Source organism: Kryptolebias marmoratus, linkage group LG7 (genome assembly GCF_001649575.2).
Source record: "Kryptolebias marmoratus isolate JLee-2015 linkage group LG7, ASM164957v2, whole genome shotgun sequence".
Classification (NCBI taxonomy): Eukaryota; Metazoa; Chordata; class Actinopteri; order Cyprinodontiformes; family Rivulidae; genus Kryptolebias; species Kryptolebias marmoratus.
In genome coordinates, this window is record NC_051436.1 from 19,588,792 (window position 1) to 19,604,809 (window position 16,018).

The 16,018-nt window shown below is 40.9% G+C and overlaps 1 protein-coding gene across 2 annotated transcripts in view; it reads right to left on the reverse strand.

Moving 5' to 3' along the window:
- Nucleotides 1–15,264, reverse strand: part of LOC108239402 (equilibrative nucleoside transporter 2) — a 24,573-nt gene extending 9,309 nt beyond the window's left edge. The window contains exons 1-11 of one of the 2 annotated variants that reach the window (XM_017422093.3): nt 15,041–15,263; nt 8,302–8,355; nt 7,540–7,621; nt 5,129–5,292; nt 4,862–5,001; nt 4,651–4,785; nt 4,381–4,478; nt 3,211–3,280; nt 2,681–2,850; nt 719–821; nt 545–630 (exon numbers count right to left, since the gene is read on the reverse strand). In XM_017422093.3, the coding sequence (XP_017277582.1) occupies nt 545–630; nt 719–821; nt 2,681–2,850; nt 3,211–3,280; nt 4,381–4,478; nt 4,651–4,785; nt 4,862–5,001; nt 5,129–5,292; nt 7,540–7,621; nt 8,302–8,333 (1,080 nt within the window). In that variant the 5' untranslated portion in view covers nt 8,334–8,355; nt 15,041–15,263. Of the gene's footprint in view, nt 1–544; nt 631–718; nt 822–2,680; nt 2,851–3,210; nt 3,281–4,380; nt 4,479–4,650; nt 4,786–4,861; nt 5,002–5,128; nt 5,293–7,539; nt 7,622–8,301; nt 8,356–15,040 lie in introns of both variants that reach the window. The other variant, XM_017422094.3, reaches the window with a different exon arrangement.
- Nucleotides 15,265–16,018: the final 754 nt, after the last annotated feature.

Below are 16,018 nucleotides of genomic sequence, written 5' to 3' on the forward strand. Positions count from 1 at the left end.
TCGTCCGGTGGTGGTTGGACCTCTGGTTCGTCCATATATGGCTGGATTATTCCATCAATATCGCATTCAAATCTGCCCTCCCCGAATTCTTCATCGTCTAATCCTGATTCGGACAGGCCTCATCCTCAGATTCGAAATCAAATTCGCTGAAATCCGACGAGCTCGAGCTACTACATATACTACCGGTATCCATTTTGCCAGTGAGACAGTCATGGCGGTGCGCTTGGGACTCCCTTTGCTGACGTCATACACAAATGAGCCTCGTTTGCGTGTCCGAGACAATTGGCTCTATTATGTTTTCGGAAAGCCGTCGGAATGGTCTACAAAATTCAATTTTTTTACAGTTATTAGGTTGACTAATCTCCATCCGACGGCATGAACTTATTATTTGTTATAAAAAGAACCAGAAACGACGATTATATGATATTCAACAAAAGACGAGGTTTTTGCTCTTTAAATCTTTGTAATAAAAATTCTATTTTTCTTTCAGAAAGGCTGATCTATTTTAGACTAAAAAATGCAAATATTTCAAAAGGTGGCTTACCCAGCGTATGCACGTGGTGATGGTCCGGCCAAACCAGTCGCTGATGTTGAAAATCAAGAAGCAGCACACCGAGATAAAGAAGCGCTCTGAAGAAAGGAGGAAGAGGAGCATCAGTACGGGTTAGGAAGTCGCAGCGAGCACGTCCAGAATCAGTAAGGCGAAGTTCAGCCGTACCCCATCTTCCTGGGTACGACGTTTTGACATCTACAGTGACGGCGGGGAACACGGACAGAGTGACCGTGAACACGAAGGTCACACAGAAAGCCATCACCCAAATCTGAGAATCAAACAAAACACAACATGTTTTAATCCTTTATGTGTTTCATAAAGGCACATCACAAAACATCTGGGGGGGGGGTCCATTCATAAACTCTGATTTTACTGACTCTGAGAGGGGAAACTCAGTTCAGGTCAAGAAAGGCTGATAACATTGAGGCTGAGATAAGAGCGTGCTCGTGTGCAATACAAAGCCGTACCTCAGTTCACCATGGCAACGCAGAAAGAAAACAGTGTGGCCAATTCTGATTACCAAGTACACCAAGGCCGCAGCACAGCTGAATGGAAGACATGATGACGTCAAAGCTCAGTTAGGATCTTTAATCTAACTCAGAGCTTTCATTCATGATGACCGTTTTCAATAATGATTTGACTTTTTAGCATTTATATTACGAGTTAAATGATTAAAGGGGACCTATTATGCTTCCTTAAACAAGGCAGGATAGGTCTGTTGGCTATAAAAAACATGTTCGTTACATTTAATACACAAAATCATTCTCAGATATTGAAACCTGATCAGTTCTGCCTGTTTTGAGCTCATTTCAGAATGAGCGGTTTTAGGGCTACGTCACGACTATGCAAATAAGCTGCTGTTGGCCACGCACCCAACTCAGTGTCCCGTCTCAAAACATAAAAACTCACTGAAGGATTAAACACTGCGGATCTGACCCACATTTATATCATTATTAACTCAAACGCTGAGGATTCTGACTTTGGGATAGGAGCACTTAGCAGTTATCAACTGATATTTGTCGAGTCGGACAGCGGCAATCAGCGGTCCAAACCCAAAGTGTCCGGATGGCCGCCTGGTAAAGATCAGTCTTATTTTATTTTTTTTATGAACATGGTTCTAATGTTAGTTTAGACAAACCTGCCGTGACTTTAACAGAGACGTGTTTCTGGGACAGCTGAGCTGTTCAAACTACAACCTTCTTTGGCAATATGGCCGGGACATTACCATCAAAAATAAAATGAAGCCATGCAGCTTTGTTCTCTGTGACTGGGAGAACATGCATGGACTCATGTTCTATATTGCAGCCGACAACAGAACATTTTCCTTTTCCAGCAGACATTGTTCAGCAGTAAAACCAGCAGAACAAACCTGATGGTCTTCCTGTAATAAAGTGGGTGGAGCTCCACTTGGGGTGCTAGGGAACGGGTACTGTGATGTAAAAATCCCGAGGTTTTTGAAACCGGTCTTTTGGAGACAACAGAAATCATTTACTTATTGTCAAAAAACAGCTGGGTGGTTTTTTTGTGCTTGAACTGTTTCTAGAAGCAGTAGATACCTAAATGGAAGGACAAAAACATGCAAAAAGGGAATTTTGCATAATAGGTCCCCTTTAAAGAAATTAAATGGGCTATTTTCTCTCTCAAAAAAGCTTATTAGTCAAAATGACAATCTGGAAAAACGTGAAAGATGTGTCTGTAAAATGAGATTTATAAAACCATAAAGTGATTTTAACAGTTTATTCTTTAAATAATGTTTGGATTTATGAGCTTGTAAGGAAAACTTTTACATTTCTACCTGCCTCTGGACAGATGTTTTATATGTGTAGAATTTTTAACATAACACCAATTAATCTCTCACAAGATTTTTCTGTTATCGCCATCAGAATTATATTAGTCTCTCTAAGGCCATTAAAAACAGAGAAGGAAATTCCCAGACCCCAGAATCAGGAAAGTGAACCCAAAAAGATCTAATAATAAAACGCCAGTGAAGCTAGGAAAAACTGCAGCATATGTAGGCTTGTAAGGACTAAAAAAAGACCAAATTAATGTGAAATATAAACTCAGAGTTTTCACTAAGCCTGCTTCCTGGAATCCCCCCCTGATCTTATATAGAAGAGGCAGAATTACCTTTTTAAAGACCTCCAAGACTGAAGCCTTGTTTTGTCCCCTCTTCACCTGCTTGGTCCCTTCGGGGCTCGGGTTCATCTTATCAGCTTCATCGCTGAGTTTGGCTTCACGGTCCGTCGCTGATTGGCTAGCGTGACCGTTCAGCTTGCCGATTTCCACAACGCTGCCATCTGCAAACAGAAAGATCCGAAACTTTAACTTCTACTCAAAGGACAAGTTTCAAAAAACACATCTGGTTATTTGATTTGAGTAAGTGGATGGACCTCAGGGTTTCCCAGGGTAATGGAAACTGTGTGTGTGTGTGTGTGTGTGTGTAACCTAACAGACTCAATCTTTGTCTGAGTGTGTAATTGGATAAATGGAGAGTCAACAGATTTAATGGGATAATGTTTCACTGAATTGATTTGATTCAGACAGTGAGGCAAAGAACGGAGGAAAAAGCAAACAGACTCCTGTCCGATAAATGTTTGACGCTTTTTATCTCCCAGAGGAAGAAAAGACGTTTATTGCAGTCCTCTCTGAACACTCACCGTTCAGGAGCTTGTCTGTGGTTCCTTCCTCATACTTGCTGCTTCGGTTCAAGTAAAACTGAGCAAACTCCTACAAGGAAACACCACAAGAAACAAGACACGTTGACACATTTTCACAGTGCTGCCATTTAAAGCAGAAACCAGTTTAAAAACTCTTGATATTTTACATTAACTGATCCAAAGCTTTCTGAATGAAATATTAATTAGACTGCTTCTGTGTGTCTGTGTCAGTGATCAGGAGTTAGGACAGAAACATGCTTGTCCAGATTTGACCACGCTGCAGTACAAACCATCTAAAATGGCTCAAACCCAAAGCAGAAGAGGAAAAACAGGACAGACGGTTGTGTGCAAATACCAATTTAAAACCTTTGCGATCTGGGATGTTTTAAGACAGCAGTGATCTACTTAAGTCTTGGCTCTGTTTGGACTGGCTGTTAGCTCATTAATCCTCAAAATTAAACTTTTAAAATGTCTCCAAACTGAGGTTGTTCAGTTAGGGATGGGAGTTTTTAGGGCACTTCACATTTCATTACAATTCAGAAGACTGATGCATTTCAGTTATCCTGAAACTTAAAAGATTGTAGCCTATTTTACAGAAATAAACACTGATTTATGTATTTTCATGCCTAATATAGAGTCCACAATAACATATGTCAAAGATCCCTATCAATCACAGGCTGCTAACCAACAACTAGCATAGATGCTAACATAGGATTGAAAACTACATAGAAAAGCTAATGTGATTAGCATCATGTTTACCACTGAATAATACACAAATCAAATGTTTTCAAGTCATTACTAAAGACAGTTGTGTTGTGATAACTTCAACTGTTACTTACAGAGATAGTTTTCAGGGTTCAGCGAAGATAAAATGAAAAGCATGTAAAAATACACAGCCTTACTGTTTACACAAAGCTACGGTAACTTAAGGTGGAAGCACGGATTAATATTAACAAAATAGATTTTCAATATTTGTTGATGCGATGCATCTAAAAATGGATTTTAACCCTCACCCCTATTCTACAGCATATTAATTGTTCATAACATTTCTATAGAAGCCCACTTCAAAAGATTTGAACTATGGCTTTAACTAAGAGTAAGGTCCTGTAGCTGAGCTGAGGCTGAATGATGTGTGTGTAACACAGTCCTGCAGAGCAGGGCCTGACTGACCAGGCGACGCAGCAGCAGGTAGCTGAAGAGTGTGACCAGAGTGCCCACACATGGTGTGATGAAGTAGCCCAACGCTGCAGACTCAAAGTCCACTTCACCTGCATCACAAACACAGAGAGAAGGCAGAGAGCTCAGCAGGAGTCAGGATGAGAAACAACTGGACTGAGACTAGCTTGAATTAACAAGCTCTACATTCACTTTGTGTCCTCCGCTCCTTGGAAACTAAGAAGTAACACGTGGCTGCGTTTTGTGTGCGTGCGTGAGGCTCACTGGCTGTGGAGATCAACATGGCGATGGCGGCGAAGGTCCCCGCCAGCCCCTGGCCGCTCATGAAGATGGAGCTGTACTTCTGAGGCAGCAGACCCACCAGACCAAACGAGCTGCCCTGCAGCACGGCGCCGAACGCTGCGAGGAGGAGGACTCGATTTAACTGGAGAACAGAGGCTTCATTTCTGTCGCACACAGAGTCAAAGGGACTCACAGTTGATGAACCAGATAATAGCCATGCTGACAGAGAAGAAGGTGTCACAATCCATGGGTACTTTAACCAGCACTGCTGTGATGACGAAGAGCAGCAGGATAAAGATGAGGCTGCCGGCGATACGTACAGCCTCTGATATCCTGAAACACAACCCATCAACAGCCACATTTATGATTCAAACATTTACCATCTTCACCATGCAGCTAAAGTCCAATAACTGAACCCATCAGCTCAGAATCAGAACCAGCTCCTGGTATGGTCACTGACCTCTGATAAAGGAAGGAGTTGAGCAGGGTGAAGAGCAGCAGGGGCAGCTGTGACAGTAAGGTCATCCAGTTGTTGAAGTAGTACTCTTTGCGGACCGGCCCTGTGCCATTTCCTGTACTGTTGAACAACTCCGTATTGGAGTTATTGAGGCGATACTGGAAGTACTACAAAAGCAGAAGGAAGTTAAGTTTTTTCCACAGTTAAACTAGTACACTTACTGCCACAGTACATAATAAACTACACAATTTTACATTGAGGTAGCTGCTATCAGACACTTCAGTAATCAAGATTTCTATTGAGTGAGTAATCAGAGATACATGATGTGCTACATCAGTGCTTCCAATCTTTTGCTCTAAGACCTCAACCTATTTCTATATAAGGTGCTTTTGGACCACAGGGAACCACTTTAGTCCTTATAACTGCAATTACCAGTTTTTTTTTAAGTTCAGGCTTCACAGTAGGGGCTTTCTTGGCTCAATAAGGACTCTTGAGTAACAAAAGGGGAGGCGATTAGTCCATACATAAACATTTGTTAATTGGCTGAGCACCACCACCATTAATACAGCAAGGCCACCTGATTTTTCTAACCTCGTCAAACACAACATATTTTGATCCCATAAGATAAATCTTTTAAAAGATAAATCCAACACAATTTGAGTTTTTAAAGCCGGTCTACTGGTTACCAATTTATTGTCAGAAACCAATCATCAGAATGGATCTAAATGAATCCAGTTCTTAAATCGGCAGCAGTAAAAAGTCCTGAGTTTTATTTCCTGGAACTGAAGCTGAGGAATCGCTCTGATTGGCTGTAAAGTTTCAGATTATTCCTTTGTGGATAAAACATGATCAAAGCAGTCCAAAGGGCCGGGTCCCACTCGGCTCTTTGCTGACGTCTATTATAAAATGTTTTTTTTCATCCGAGTTGAGAAATGAATGAATGAATTCGCTCGATCACTGCCTGACCCAGTTAGCTACAGCGCTACCGTGCATCGTTTCTTTAACGGATTAGGAACACGTAGAGGATGATCAGGCTGTGAGCGGACAGGTGGCCTCGCTAAATAAAACTGCATTCACGCTGCTAAAAATGAAGCCACTTAAGTGTCACCAGTGTGTGTTATGATGTGCTATTCTTTGAACGTGTGCAGCACAAACTAGACTGATCTGCCTACTTGACTCTTGGCTCCTAGAACTCCTTCAAACTCCACTTCAACAATTAAACCAAAGACTCACAACACAAACTCCAGCTGTGGAGTCCTGCTTTGTTGATGGTGAATTTTATGTGCAGAGGTCGTGTATCATTTCAGCCCGTAGAAACATAAAAGTCCAACACTTTCTCCCTGTTTGACATTTACTCCAGTTTGAGCAGAATGCTTCAGGAAGCTGTGACTGTTTGCTTATAAAGACCGTTTGTAGTGATTTGTGTTTCAGTCTACAGTTTGTTATAAATGTTGACGTCACAGTGTTATGGTGAACTAATCTGACTCTGCAAAGGAACTGTATTTTTGTTTTTTATTAGTCCCAAACATTTAACCAGACAAGTAGACTAAAAATTGCAGAGTTTAGTTTGCTGGATGGATGGCAAAACATTCAATCTAGCTGTAAATGCTGTTTTTTTGTTTATATTTAGAAATGCACAACATAGACTGGGAGGTGTTATAAGCAGTTCTTTAGAAGGTGACGTACTGAAAGTCTAGAGATGTATTCACGCGTTTCTAATTTTTAAGGTGACCCTCTTTGTCAAAGATTAATGACGCATTATGTTTCCAATCCAGTCATATTCATGATTGTAGCTTGTAGCCTAACTGATGCCAATGCAGACACACTGAGGAGCGCTGTTCCAAAGAAATCCATCATCTTTCATCTTTTGCTTCACACAAATTCACTTTGGGTAGCACATTAGCAGCATCTGACTCCAACATTAAACCCACATCATCACCATCCGTTATCACTGCCTGCACGGCACGTTCAAACAAGTCATTGCTTTGGTTTGATCAGACCCCCGTAAATTAATCTTTTGGTTTAATCATACTTTTTGTCTCACTTCATTCTACGTGCTTTTTTTCATCTCCCCCGTAACTAATAGAAAATCCTACACTTGGCTGGATAATTCGAATTAGATGTTATCACATAATTTAAACTGTGCTGCGTTAAAGGGCTTGAGGTAAACATTTTCAGGCTGTGTTCTCTTTCATTTGGCAGCTGAAAACAGCTGACTTGAGCGTCAGTCGGTAAAGATAAGTGGCTGTACGGCTCTTGAGATGTGGAGAACCTGAACGTGGAAAATGTTGAAGCGCAGCTTGTGAACACGTGGTATCAAATCTGGTGGCTTTGTGGGAATAAGCAATTTCAGTTCCTATTTGTAACTATATTTTTCTTTTGCATTTTTTAAAATTTATTTATTTATTTTTTACCAGTGAAGCAGTCATGTAGAAATTCCATGGCAGCAGTGTTCCCAGGCCCAAAATAAAGAAAATGATTCCCACCAAACAGCCGCTGTAGATGGAAAATACAACAAGAGTCAAGGGAGATGTAAAAACAGGAAGTAAAAAAAAAAAAAAGACCTAGCACTTCTCAAAGGAAAGCACATCGCCGACCGCATTTCATGCCAGCGTGTCAGACCAAGATCAACTCATGATGAGAAGAGGCAGAGTTACAGTCGGTCAAAACTTGTGGCTGATGTTGTGCAGAATCTTGTGCGTGAGCGTACAAAATGTGTTAGCTCTGAGTGTGTGTTGTGAATGACTTATCTAGTACCACACCAAATTCTAGCTTTATATTTGTAAATCTGAATGAGTTACAGCTGTTGTTGCTTTCAAAGGTTTCTTAGCTGTGGCGAGCAACTTTCATAGAGTTGACTCTTAATGTTAACCAGTTGCACGTATATTCTGATATAGTTTTGATAAAATCCATCCAGTGGTTCAAGATATTTTGCTAACATGACGTAATAGAGCAATGAACACACACGTACACACAGACAAAAAACATTATTGTCCTTTTGCCTTCAGTGATAGGCGATAAAATAGTGGAATTCTGAGTTCTGAAGAAACCAAAATATTTTGAAATGTCAAATTATTCATCAGCAGCAAAACAGACTGCAGCTGAGAACAAAATATATTGTCGGTTTTGTGGCCGAGAGCAAAAAGTGAGAAGTGAAAGCTCAGAGTTTCACTCACCGGTCTCGAACGTCATCTGTTCGCCCCTTCATCTTGGTTCCGATTCTGCAGAAACTGCGAGGTCAACACGTCAGGAAAAAACAGAAAAACAAAACATCAAGTGCAGTCTTCTACCAAGTTGTTTCAACAGAGTAACTCAGGGTTGCGTTCTTTCAAGAGGCTGTGAAAAAGCTGGATATAAAACTGCCTACAGAGACGTGTCAGAATGAAAAACTAAACTTTTACAGTGTTATCTGAACTTAAACACCACAGAACTAAACTACCCAGGAGCTTGTTGTTTCATGTGTACAATGACAGGAATGGTAGGAGTATGTGTGTTCTGTTAAACCACTTACTGAGTAAAGACTCAACGATTTTTTTCTATTTTGGTCCGGACACTGGAGCCAGCAGCCTGAGGGTGGAGAAAAGGGGACTGAAAGTTTTTAAAACCCATGCACTGGGAAGAGCTGCAGATCTGATGTAGCTGCTCTGCTGCCTATGGAACCAGACTCACATTCAACAGGCTGAACTATAGTTCCTCTTAAAAACACAACTAATGCAGCTGTTTGTGGAGGATGTCACCAGACTAAACAGTGTTTTTCCCCTTAGACTCATCTGTTTTTACTGCCGTTTGTCGCCTACACTTCCTGTTTTGGAAAAAATAAATTAAATTAAATTAGCCAGCTGGTAATCCGTTTTCCATCAAAAACATGTGAGTCACAGAAAATTAAACGAGCATCTGCGTCATTCCCAGAACAGGTAAAACACACATAAGCACAGGGTTAACACCCTCGGTTCACACACCTCTGACTATCCTAATTCAGTGAGGAACGTACAGGAGAGCCTTCTGATCTTTGTTCTCAGCAGTCGGCTTTTAAAGCCAGGCCGTGAGCTCAGTGCAGTCAGAACTAACAGCGTGTTTAAACCAGCAGAGCTGAACTAATTACAAAGAGCCAGGTAATCATACACAGGGGGACAGGATGCAGACACAAAAGGTCGTATAAATTTATTAAAGAGGTAAGAAGCGGAAACTCGCTTCCATTAGTAGGAACTGCCTGCGGCTTTAAAAGTCCTCAAATAAAAACGTTGTTCTCCTGAACCTAATGGGAGGACAACCGGTAGACCAGGACCTGTTGGAGGATTAATTTTCCACGTTGTCCTCGCCGAGGGGCCGCTTTTGTTTGCTTTGTGTAGGTGACACTGCTCGTGACGACAAAGAAGACATATTATTGTGACCGTTTCAGGTCAGAGAGTCTCAAATGTCCCCTGGATCAACAGGAGTGTGAAATGGAAGCTACTTCACACATATTTAGGCCTTTTCTTAAAAAGCACCACTAAACCAGCACAAATCCTGACTAATCTGTGTTTTGAGCAGAAAACATGCTGGTTTTCAAGTCGTGGCCAATCAGAGAGACTCCCAAAGCACACACACACACACACACACACACACACACACACACACACACACACACACACAAACTATTCAAGTTGATGTATGTGAAGATAAGCAAGACAAGCCACATACCGTAGATAAGATTATCACATCCGTCTTATAAAGGTTGATTTTGTTCAACGTTACAAAGATCCCATGAAGAAAAGTTTAGACAAACAAAGTCTGCAGCCACTTTCCCCCAAATACATTTCTAATATCTTGGTGAGAGATGAAAATTCCAGTCTACAGATAATCTGTTTATTTAAAGGTTTCCTGCTGGACGTATCGATGCTTGATCTCTAACTGCTGTGATGTTACAGCAATCCTGGCTGTGGATAGTCATGAATACAAACTGTAAAATGTGAACGTAGTTGTTTAGTGTTAAACACTGAGGCCCTGGCAGACTTTATTTTCTGTGTTTATAACAAAAAGAAAGAAATTGTTCCCACAATTCAAGAAAAGCTTAAACGCCCAATCTGTGCCACAAAGTGGTAAAAATGTCAACATTAATGACATCATAGAATACAGGAAAAAAAAAAAAAAAAACCTTCTTGGCTTGGTTTTTTATTTTCTCAAATTGATAAGAGCTTACCATTTACATTTTCCTCTCAGTTATCAACCATTACAGCACAGGATCAAAGCTTAACGGTGACAGAAACAGGACGTAGAAAACCGGTAAAAAAACGACTCCATTGTTGGTTTGGTTTCCAGGACACAAAGTGACAGCTGGCATGCTCAGTCATCGTGTCTCAAAAACTCCCCGTCTCCTGCCCACGCAAAAAGTTTCTTTTGTAATTTTCTTATGCTTTTCTTCAGCAAATATAGAGAGGAGGTGCAGATGACGCTGAAAATCTCCTTTTTTAAAGAATATATGCAATGTAGGTTCAGCCTAAAGTCAATGTGGCAGCTTTTCCTTTTTTGCCACATATGCTGGTGTAAGTATAAACACCTACTACATAAATCGTGAACAAATAAAGAGCATGAAGAGCATCAAGAAAGTTGTGCGAGTCCTGCTGTTATCTTGACGCTGCTGGCAGAATAATACCTCGTTTAGTCATGCCTTGTTATTTTGTAGTTTGCTCAGTATCAAAGCACTCGTTCCGTACAGACCGTCACAACAAGCAACACCTGTGTGTTGTACCAACAACATGTCTGCAAAAAGAATCGACATCAAAAAACGAGCAGAGGTAGGTCTACAACACCAGCCTCTGTGGACAAACTGTACACAACTGGGACCATTTACGTAGTGTAGCATGAGACTGGAATGTTGATGCAACCTGTATGTGAGGTATATGTGACATTTCAAAGCTGCTGCATTCATGTCACACAGATATATGAACATGTGCAAAAATAAATCTGTTGTAAGCTGGCCTAGCTGGAGATCAAACTACATGTGCTAAAGTATCAGATATGTAAAGAGGTGATGCTGTGAAGTTACTTTCTTACAGCCATGTCTCTCAATAGGTCATAGAAAGGAGGCAAATACACAAAAGTGAAAAGTGTGACCAGAGGTGTAGGAACAATGAGCCAGTCAAGGTTGGTTATCAGAAACTCTCCATTCACTCCCTCGTTCAGCTACGAAAAGTACACAACAAATGTACATGTGGTCCATTTATTTAATGTGACTCAAAAGTCTACAAGTCAAACATGTAATGTTGGGAAGAGACGGGTCTTGAATGTACACAAAGTTGGGCAACATGCATCACTCGTCTTCAGTCCAGTTCAAATCTAGCAAATCGAGGGGAGAATAGAATAATCTCCCCCAAGATTTAAAATCATAATTAAAGGGTTCTGTATGGCTTTTTATTGAATGGGACAACCTCTGCAATTTTCAGACAGTTTATTTAGCCTGAATGTTGCCAGGAGGACATGAAGCTGCAGATAAAAAAGTCAAGGATACCTGAGTTGCTCCTGACAACACAAACACACTATCTGTGCCTCTTTTTCAGCATTTGCAAGAAATTATTTGTCTCCAGATACACAGAAAAGAAAAAGTCTTAGAAGTAATAAAACCTTTAATTTGAGGTATTTAACAAAACTGAACGTAAGCCAAGTATTCATTGTCTAACCCATGAAATCACATCTTCCTTTCTGGACTTTAATTTTGACAGTAATTGCTTTGCTTCTGCTTCCACAAATACACAAACACCCTCTGTCATCTGCCATCTGCACTGCGACACATTTTGTACAGCCTCTCTCTTTCAGCACATTCTGTCGAAATGTTTCGGCTTCAAATAAAATGCACATAAATGCAGTGAAAGCCGCACGCTGCCTGAAGGCCTTTTACATGCTGGGCCTGAATTTTAGGGGGTTTAAAAGTATTTAAACGAATGGCTTCTAACCAAATCGTTATATCTGCTCATTTCAACTCAAGTCACCTTCACATTTCAGATAACTATTGACCTGCTAAGTGACGCAAGTCTTTCAGTCAGTCTGGATGGATTTGTCTGTGTCCGAACACAGGATGGCTCAGTTGAAGCCATCTCTTTGTTGCCTCTGCTGAAAAAATCATTCATTCAAATCCTAACTCTCCAGTTCCACTGGAGCTCAGACGCACTGCATCATCATGAAAACACACACATGGTTGTAATAAATTTAGATTAATGAGCTTCAGTTACACTCTGGATGTTCTGAGAATTGCAGCAATAAATGGACTGTACTTATATGGCACTTTTCTCGCCGACCAGACCACTCAAAGCACTTTACAACAGCCCTCATTTCCCATCCACACATTCATACAGCACTGCTACATCTCTGCAAAGCTAACCTGAGTGAATCTTTCCATGGAGTCCAATCAGAGCTTTAGATCACATTCATCACTGATGGGACACGCATTGGAGGCAATGAGGGGTTCAGTGTCTTGCCCCGGGACACTTCAACATGTGACCGCTGCCAGGAATCGAACCTCAGACTCACTCATTGGAGGACGACTGCTCTAACCATGATGATGTTTCATACATCATCTTTTTTTTGGTGGATCCTCTGAAGCTCTGTAAATAAAATCTCCTGAGTACTTAACGAGGAAAAACCCTCGATATGTTGGAATGTCACAGCAGTTTGAGCGCAGGCCTCAGCGTGCAAATCATTTCCCTTTCATTTACACAACCGTTGCTCCTCGTTCTACAGATGGTTTGTCTGTTTATCAGACATTATTGCACTTAGTTATTGTACACAAGCATTCCTGAGGATAAATTCCCATTTCCTGCTGCAGCACTGCTTTGTTTCTATTCAGTGAGTGTTAAGCTGTCTTTTAGCAGTTAGGAACACCCTGTTCTTTAGTCTGCTTGTGCATGTCCTGATTGGTCTGTATCCTGTTTAATGGTAGGAGCTTAAACTCCTGGGTAAACGATGTCCTTCGTGTTTTTCTGCCCTTTTCAAAACAGCCATGTCTGTGGAGCATTTCGTCTGCTGGTAGTTTGGTGTCAGTAACTGCCTGGTGTGCTTCTCGGTTTCCTCGTGCGAGTTATCCATGTCCACAACTTTGTCACTTGAATTTTGAGCATGTTTAAGAAAAAAAAAAAAAAATTGGGATGCAATTTTGACTTCAAAATAGAGTCGTCAGGGGCACCTCTCAAATTTTTTTCTGGGGGTCTCTAACTCGTCTTAAGAGCTCTAGGGCTATACTTTGACTCCTGTGCAATGTTCGAGCCGATGATTAATAATGATTATTCAAAAACTGGTCCAAATCTGCTTATCTTCATTTTAAATGTGCACTCCAGCAGATTAAATCATAAACTTGGAGGTCAGGGTGAGTAAAAGTCAAGCCGAAGCAAGAACAGTGAGGGAAACAAAATAATGTGCACAGATTAGATTACAGTTTTGCGAGCTGCGAGAATGATAATAAACTGGGATTTTCTAAATCTGGCTCTGTGGCTTGCTGATCATTTGGTCACAATTCAGTGAGACTCAAGCAGAGGATTTGCCTCTTTTCTCACACTTATAACAATTTTGCGTCGCCAACCAGTCTCCAACAGTTGCTGCTCAGTGAGATACCACCTTATCTGCTGCCACTCAACTCATTCTCGCTTTGTAGCCCTTTTCACAAAACGGTCCAACAGCTGCTTTGGGACGGTCGTAAATGATTAATCAAGCCGGGCACTTTCTGCTAATGATGTGAGCTTTTAGACATGGCACCAGCACTACAGATCCACAGGAGGCACGGAGTGTAACTCAGCAGCATTGATGCACTACACTTAACGTGTGTTAGACGTCTCCCATTGTCCCACAGCTGGCTGGTCGCACCGACCCTCTGCCCTCCTCACTACATCACACACTCAGGCCGCCAGCTGACCCCGTTACAGCTCCGTCAGAGGTGTGACAGCAGCAGGTCGACTTCAGACCTCTCATAAATCATATGAAGACGTAAAACTAAAAGGATTCTCAGGTTCGGCTTGAAAGCGCTTGCCGGATCTCTCACACTGAACCCAAATGGAAAATTTTAGTCTCGTTTTAAATAATGTGTTTGCTGTGTTTATTAACGGATGCTAGGAAACCGTTGGCAAGTGTCCAATTACTTCTATGCTGATTACTCAAGGTTCTTGACAATAAAATATAAGCTCACTCACAGCTCCAGCCATTTAATTTGAATTGTTTCATTTTGACCAGAAGCCTTAAAGCATAAACCCAGAGGAGGAGGAAAGAGTAAAGATTTGTCAGCTTTAATAATAAACAGCTTTCAGTGAACAGAGACTGTTTATTTTAGTCTCTGTCACAGCATGGGGTCTTTAATAATCCAAACAGAGAACCATTTTATCTGATGATTGCAGTCATGTTAGTAACACAGTGAATCCTGAAGATTAAGCAGCAGTGTTGTTAAAAAGTGAAGCAGCACATTGGTAAATTGGATCCCATAATATCTTGGTTCAATAGGTCTAACTACATGTTCTGCAGTAGCAGGTTAACACTAAACTGTGTCAGGAACTATCTGTAAATAGGAAGTTGTTGGGTTTCGACACAACTTGAGTTACAGATCCTGTCTTTGTCAGAGAAATAACATGTGGTAGTTTAGATGAAATGCACCTGCTCGGCTCAGGTAAGAAACACAGAGCTAAAAAATTGGGGCGAGATTATAGAAATGAACAAAAATAAAACACCTATCTTTGCTTTAATTAATAAAACACAGATAATTAGCTACATTTGATGTGTTACTGCTCTAATAAAGATTAATGTGGCAGAATAAACCCGGGCAGCATCCCACAGTCGACAGTAAAATGAACAGAATCGCCTAAAACGGACTGAACAACACTTGTGTGTAACACTCCGCAGAGTTTCTGCTCCACCACTGTTTGCTGATGCTGCTAGCTAACATCACGATGCCGTGACACTCACCTTGAATAAAGAGCGTCACTGGGTCTTCATGATGTGCCCTCGTCGATTAGTTTTATTATCTGAATGGTCCGAGTTCATTCAGAGAAAGACTAAACACAGCTAGAGGGTGTTTGTCCTCCATACACCTGACTGACATTACATTAAATCATTTATCAGCCTCTATCAAAATCTGCTTCGGGCTGTACTAAGAAGCCTCTGCACGTTTAAGGCACTTCCGGTGTTGTGCAGAAAAAAGTGCCCCCGATTTATTTTTCCCCCGTGCAACCGATAGAGTCACCTCTGCCTTTGTAGAAATAGTTTAAAGCAGCTGTCTTTTGATAGTCTGTTTATCTGAAAGCTTTAAACAGAGACTGGAATTTTAATTTAGTGTGTTTATTACTCAAAAAATAAATAAATGAATAAAAAGACACAGTTGTCTCTCCGTTGTGACACATACTGGGTGGTTTGTGACAGGCGGATAAGCGCCGCCATAACATTCAATGTCTTATAGTATATATGTCATGATTTGAAAATATGTTCCCACCATAAAAACATGATTGTGAATAAGTAGTAGTTTGGAGAAAACGTGTTTTCACTCTTGTGGTTTTATCTCTTCCCTAATCTTAAACAGTAGAGGCTGTAGCATACTATAAATCCAACCTCTAAATAAAAGCCCTAATGGAAAAAAAATGAGTGAAAAAGTTTACGTTTACGTTTCACCATATGCAAACGCACATTAAGATATAACTTTAGCGCTTGTTTTAAATATGCGAACAACAACAACAACAAAAACTGCTTTGTGTGATTTCTTTCAGCAGGGGTGCTTTTCCGACAGAACACCTGTTTGATCCTCGGCGGCAGTTTTAACCTCCTGGGTTGTGATGTGATGTCCATTTGTGGACATCACATTTTACTTTGCATTCCTGGATTCACATCAAGTCTCAATCAGCCCAAATAGCAAAGAGAAATTTAAAAATGCGTGCCATGGGTCTTAGAAGG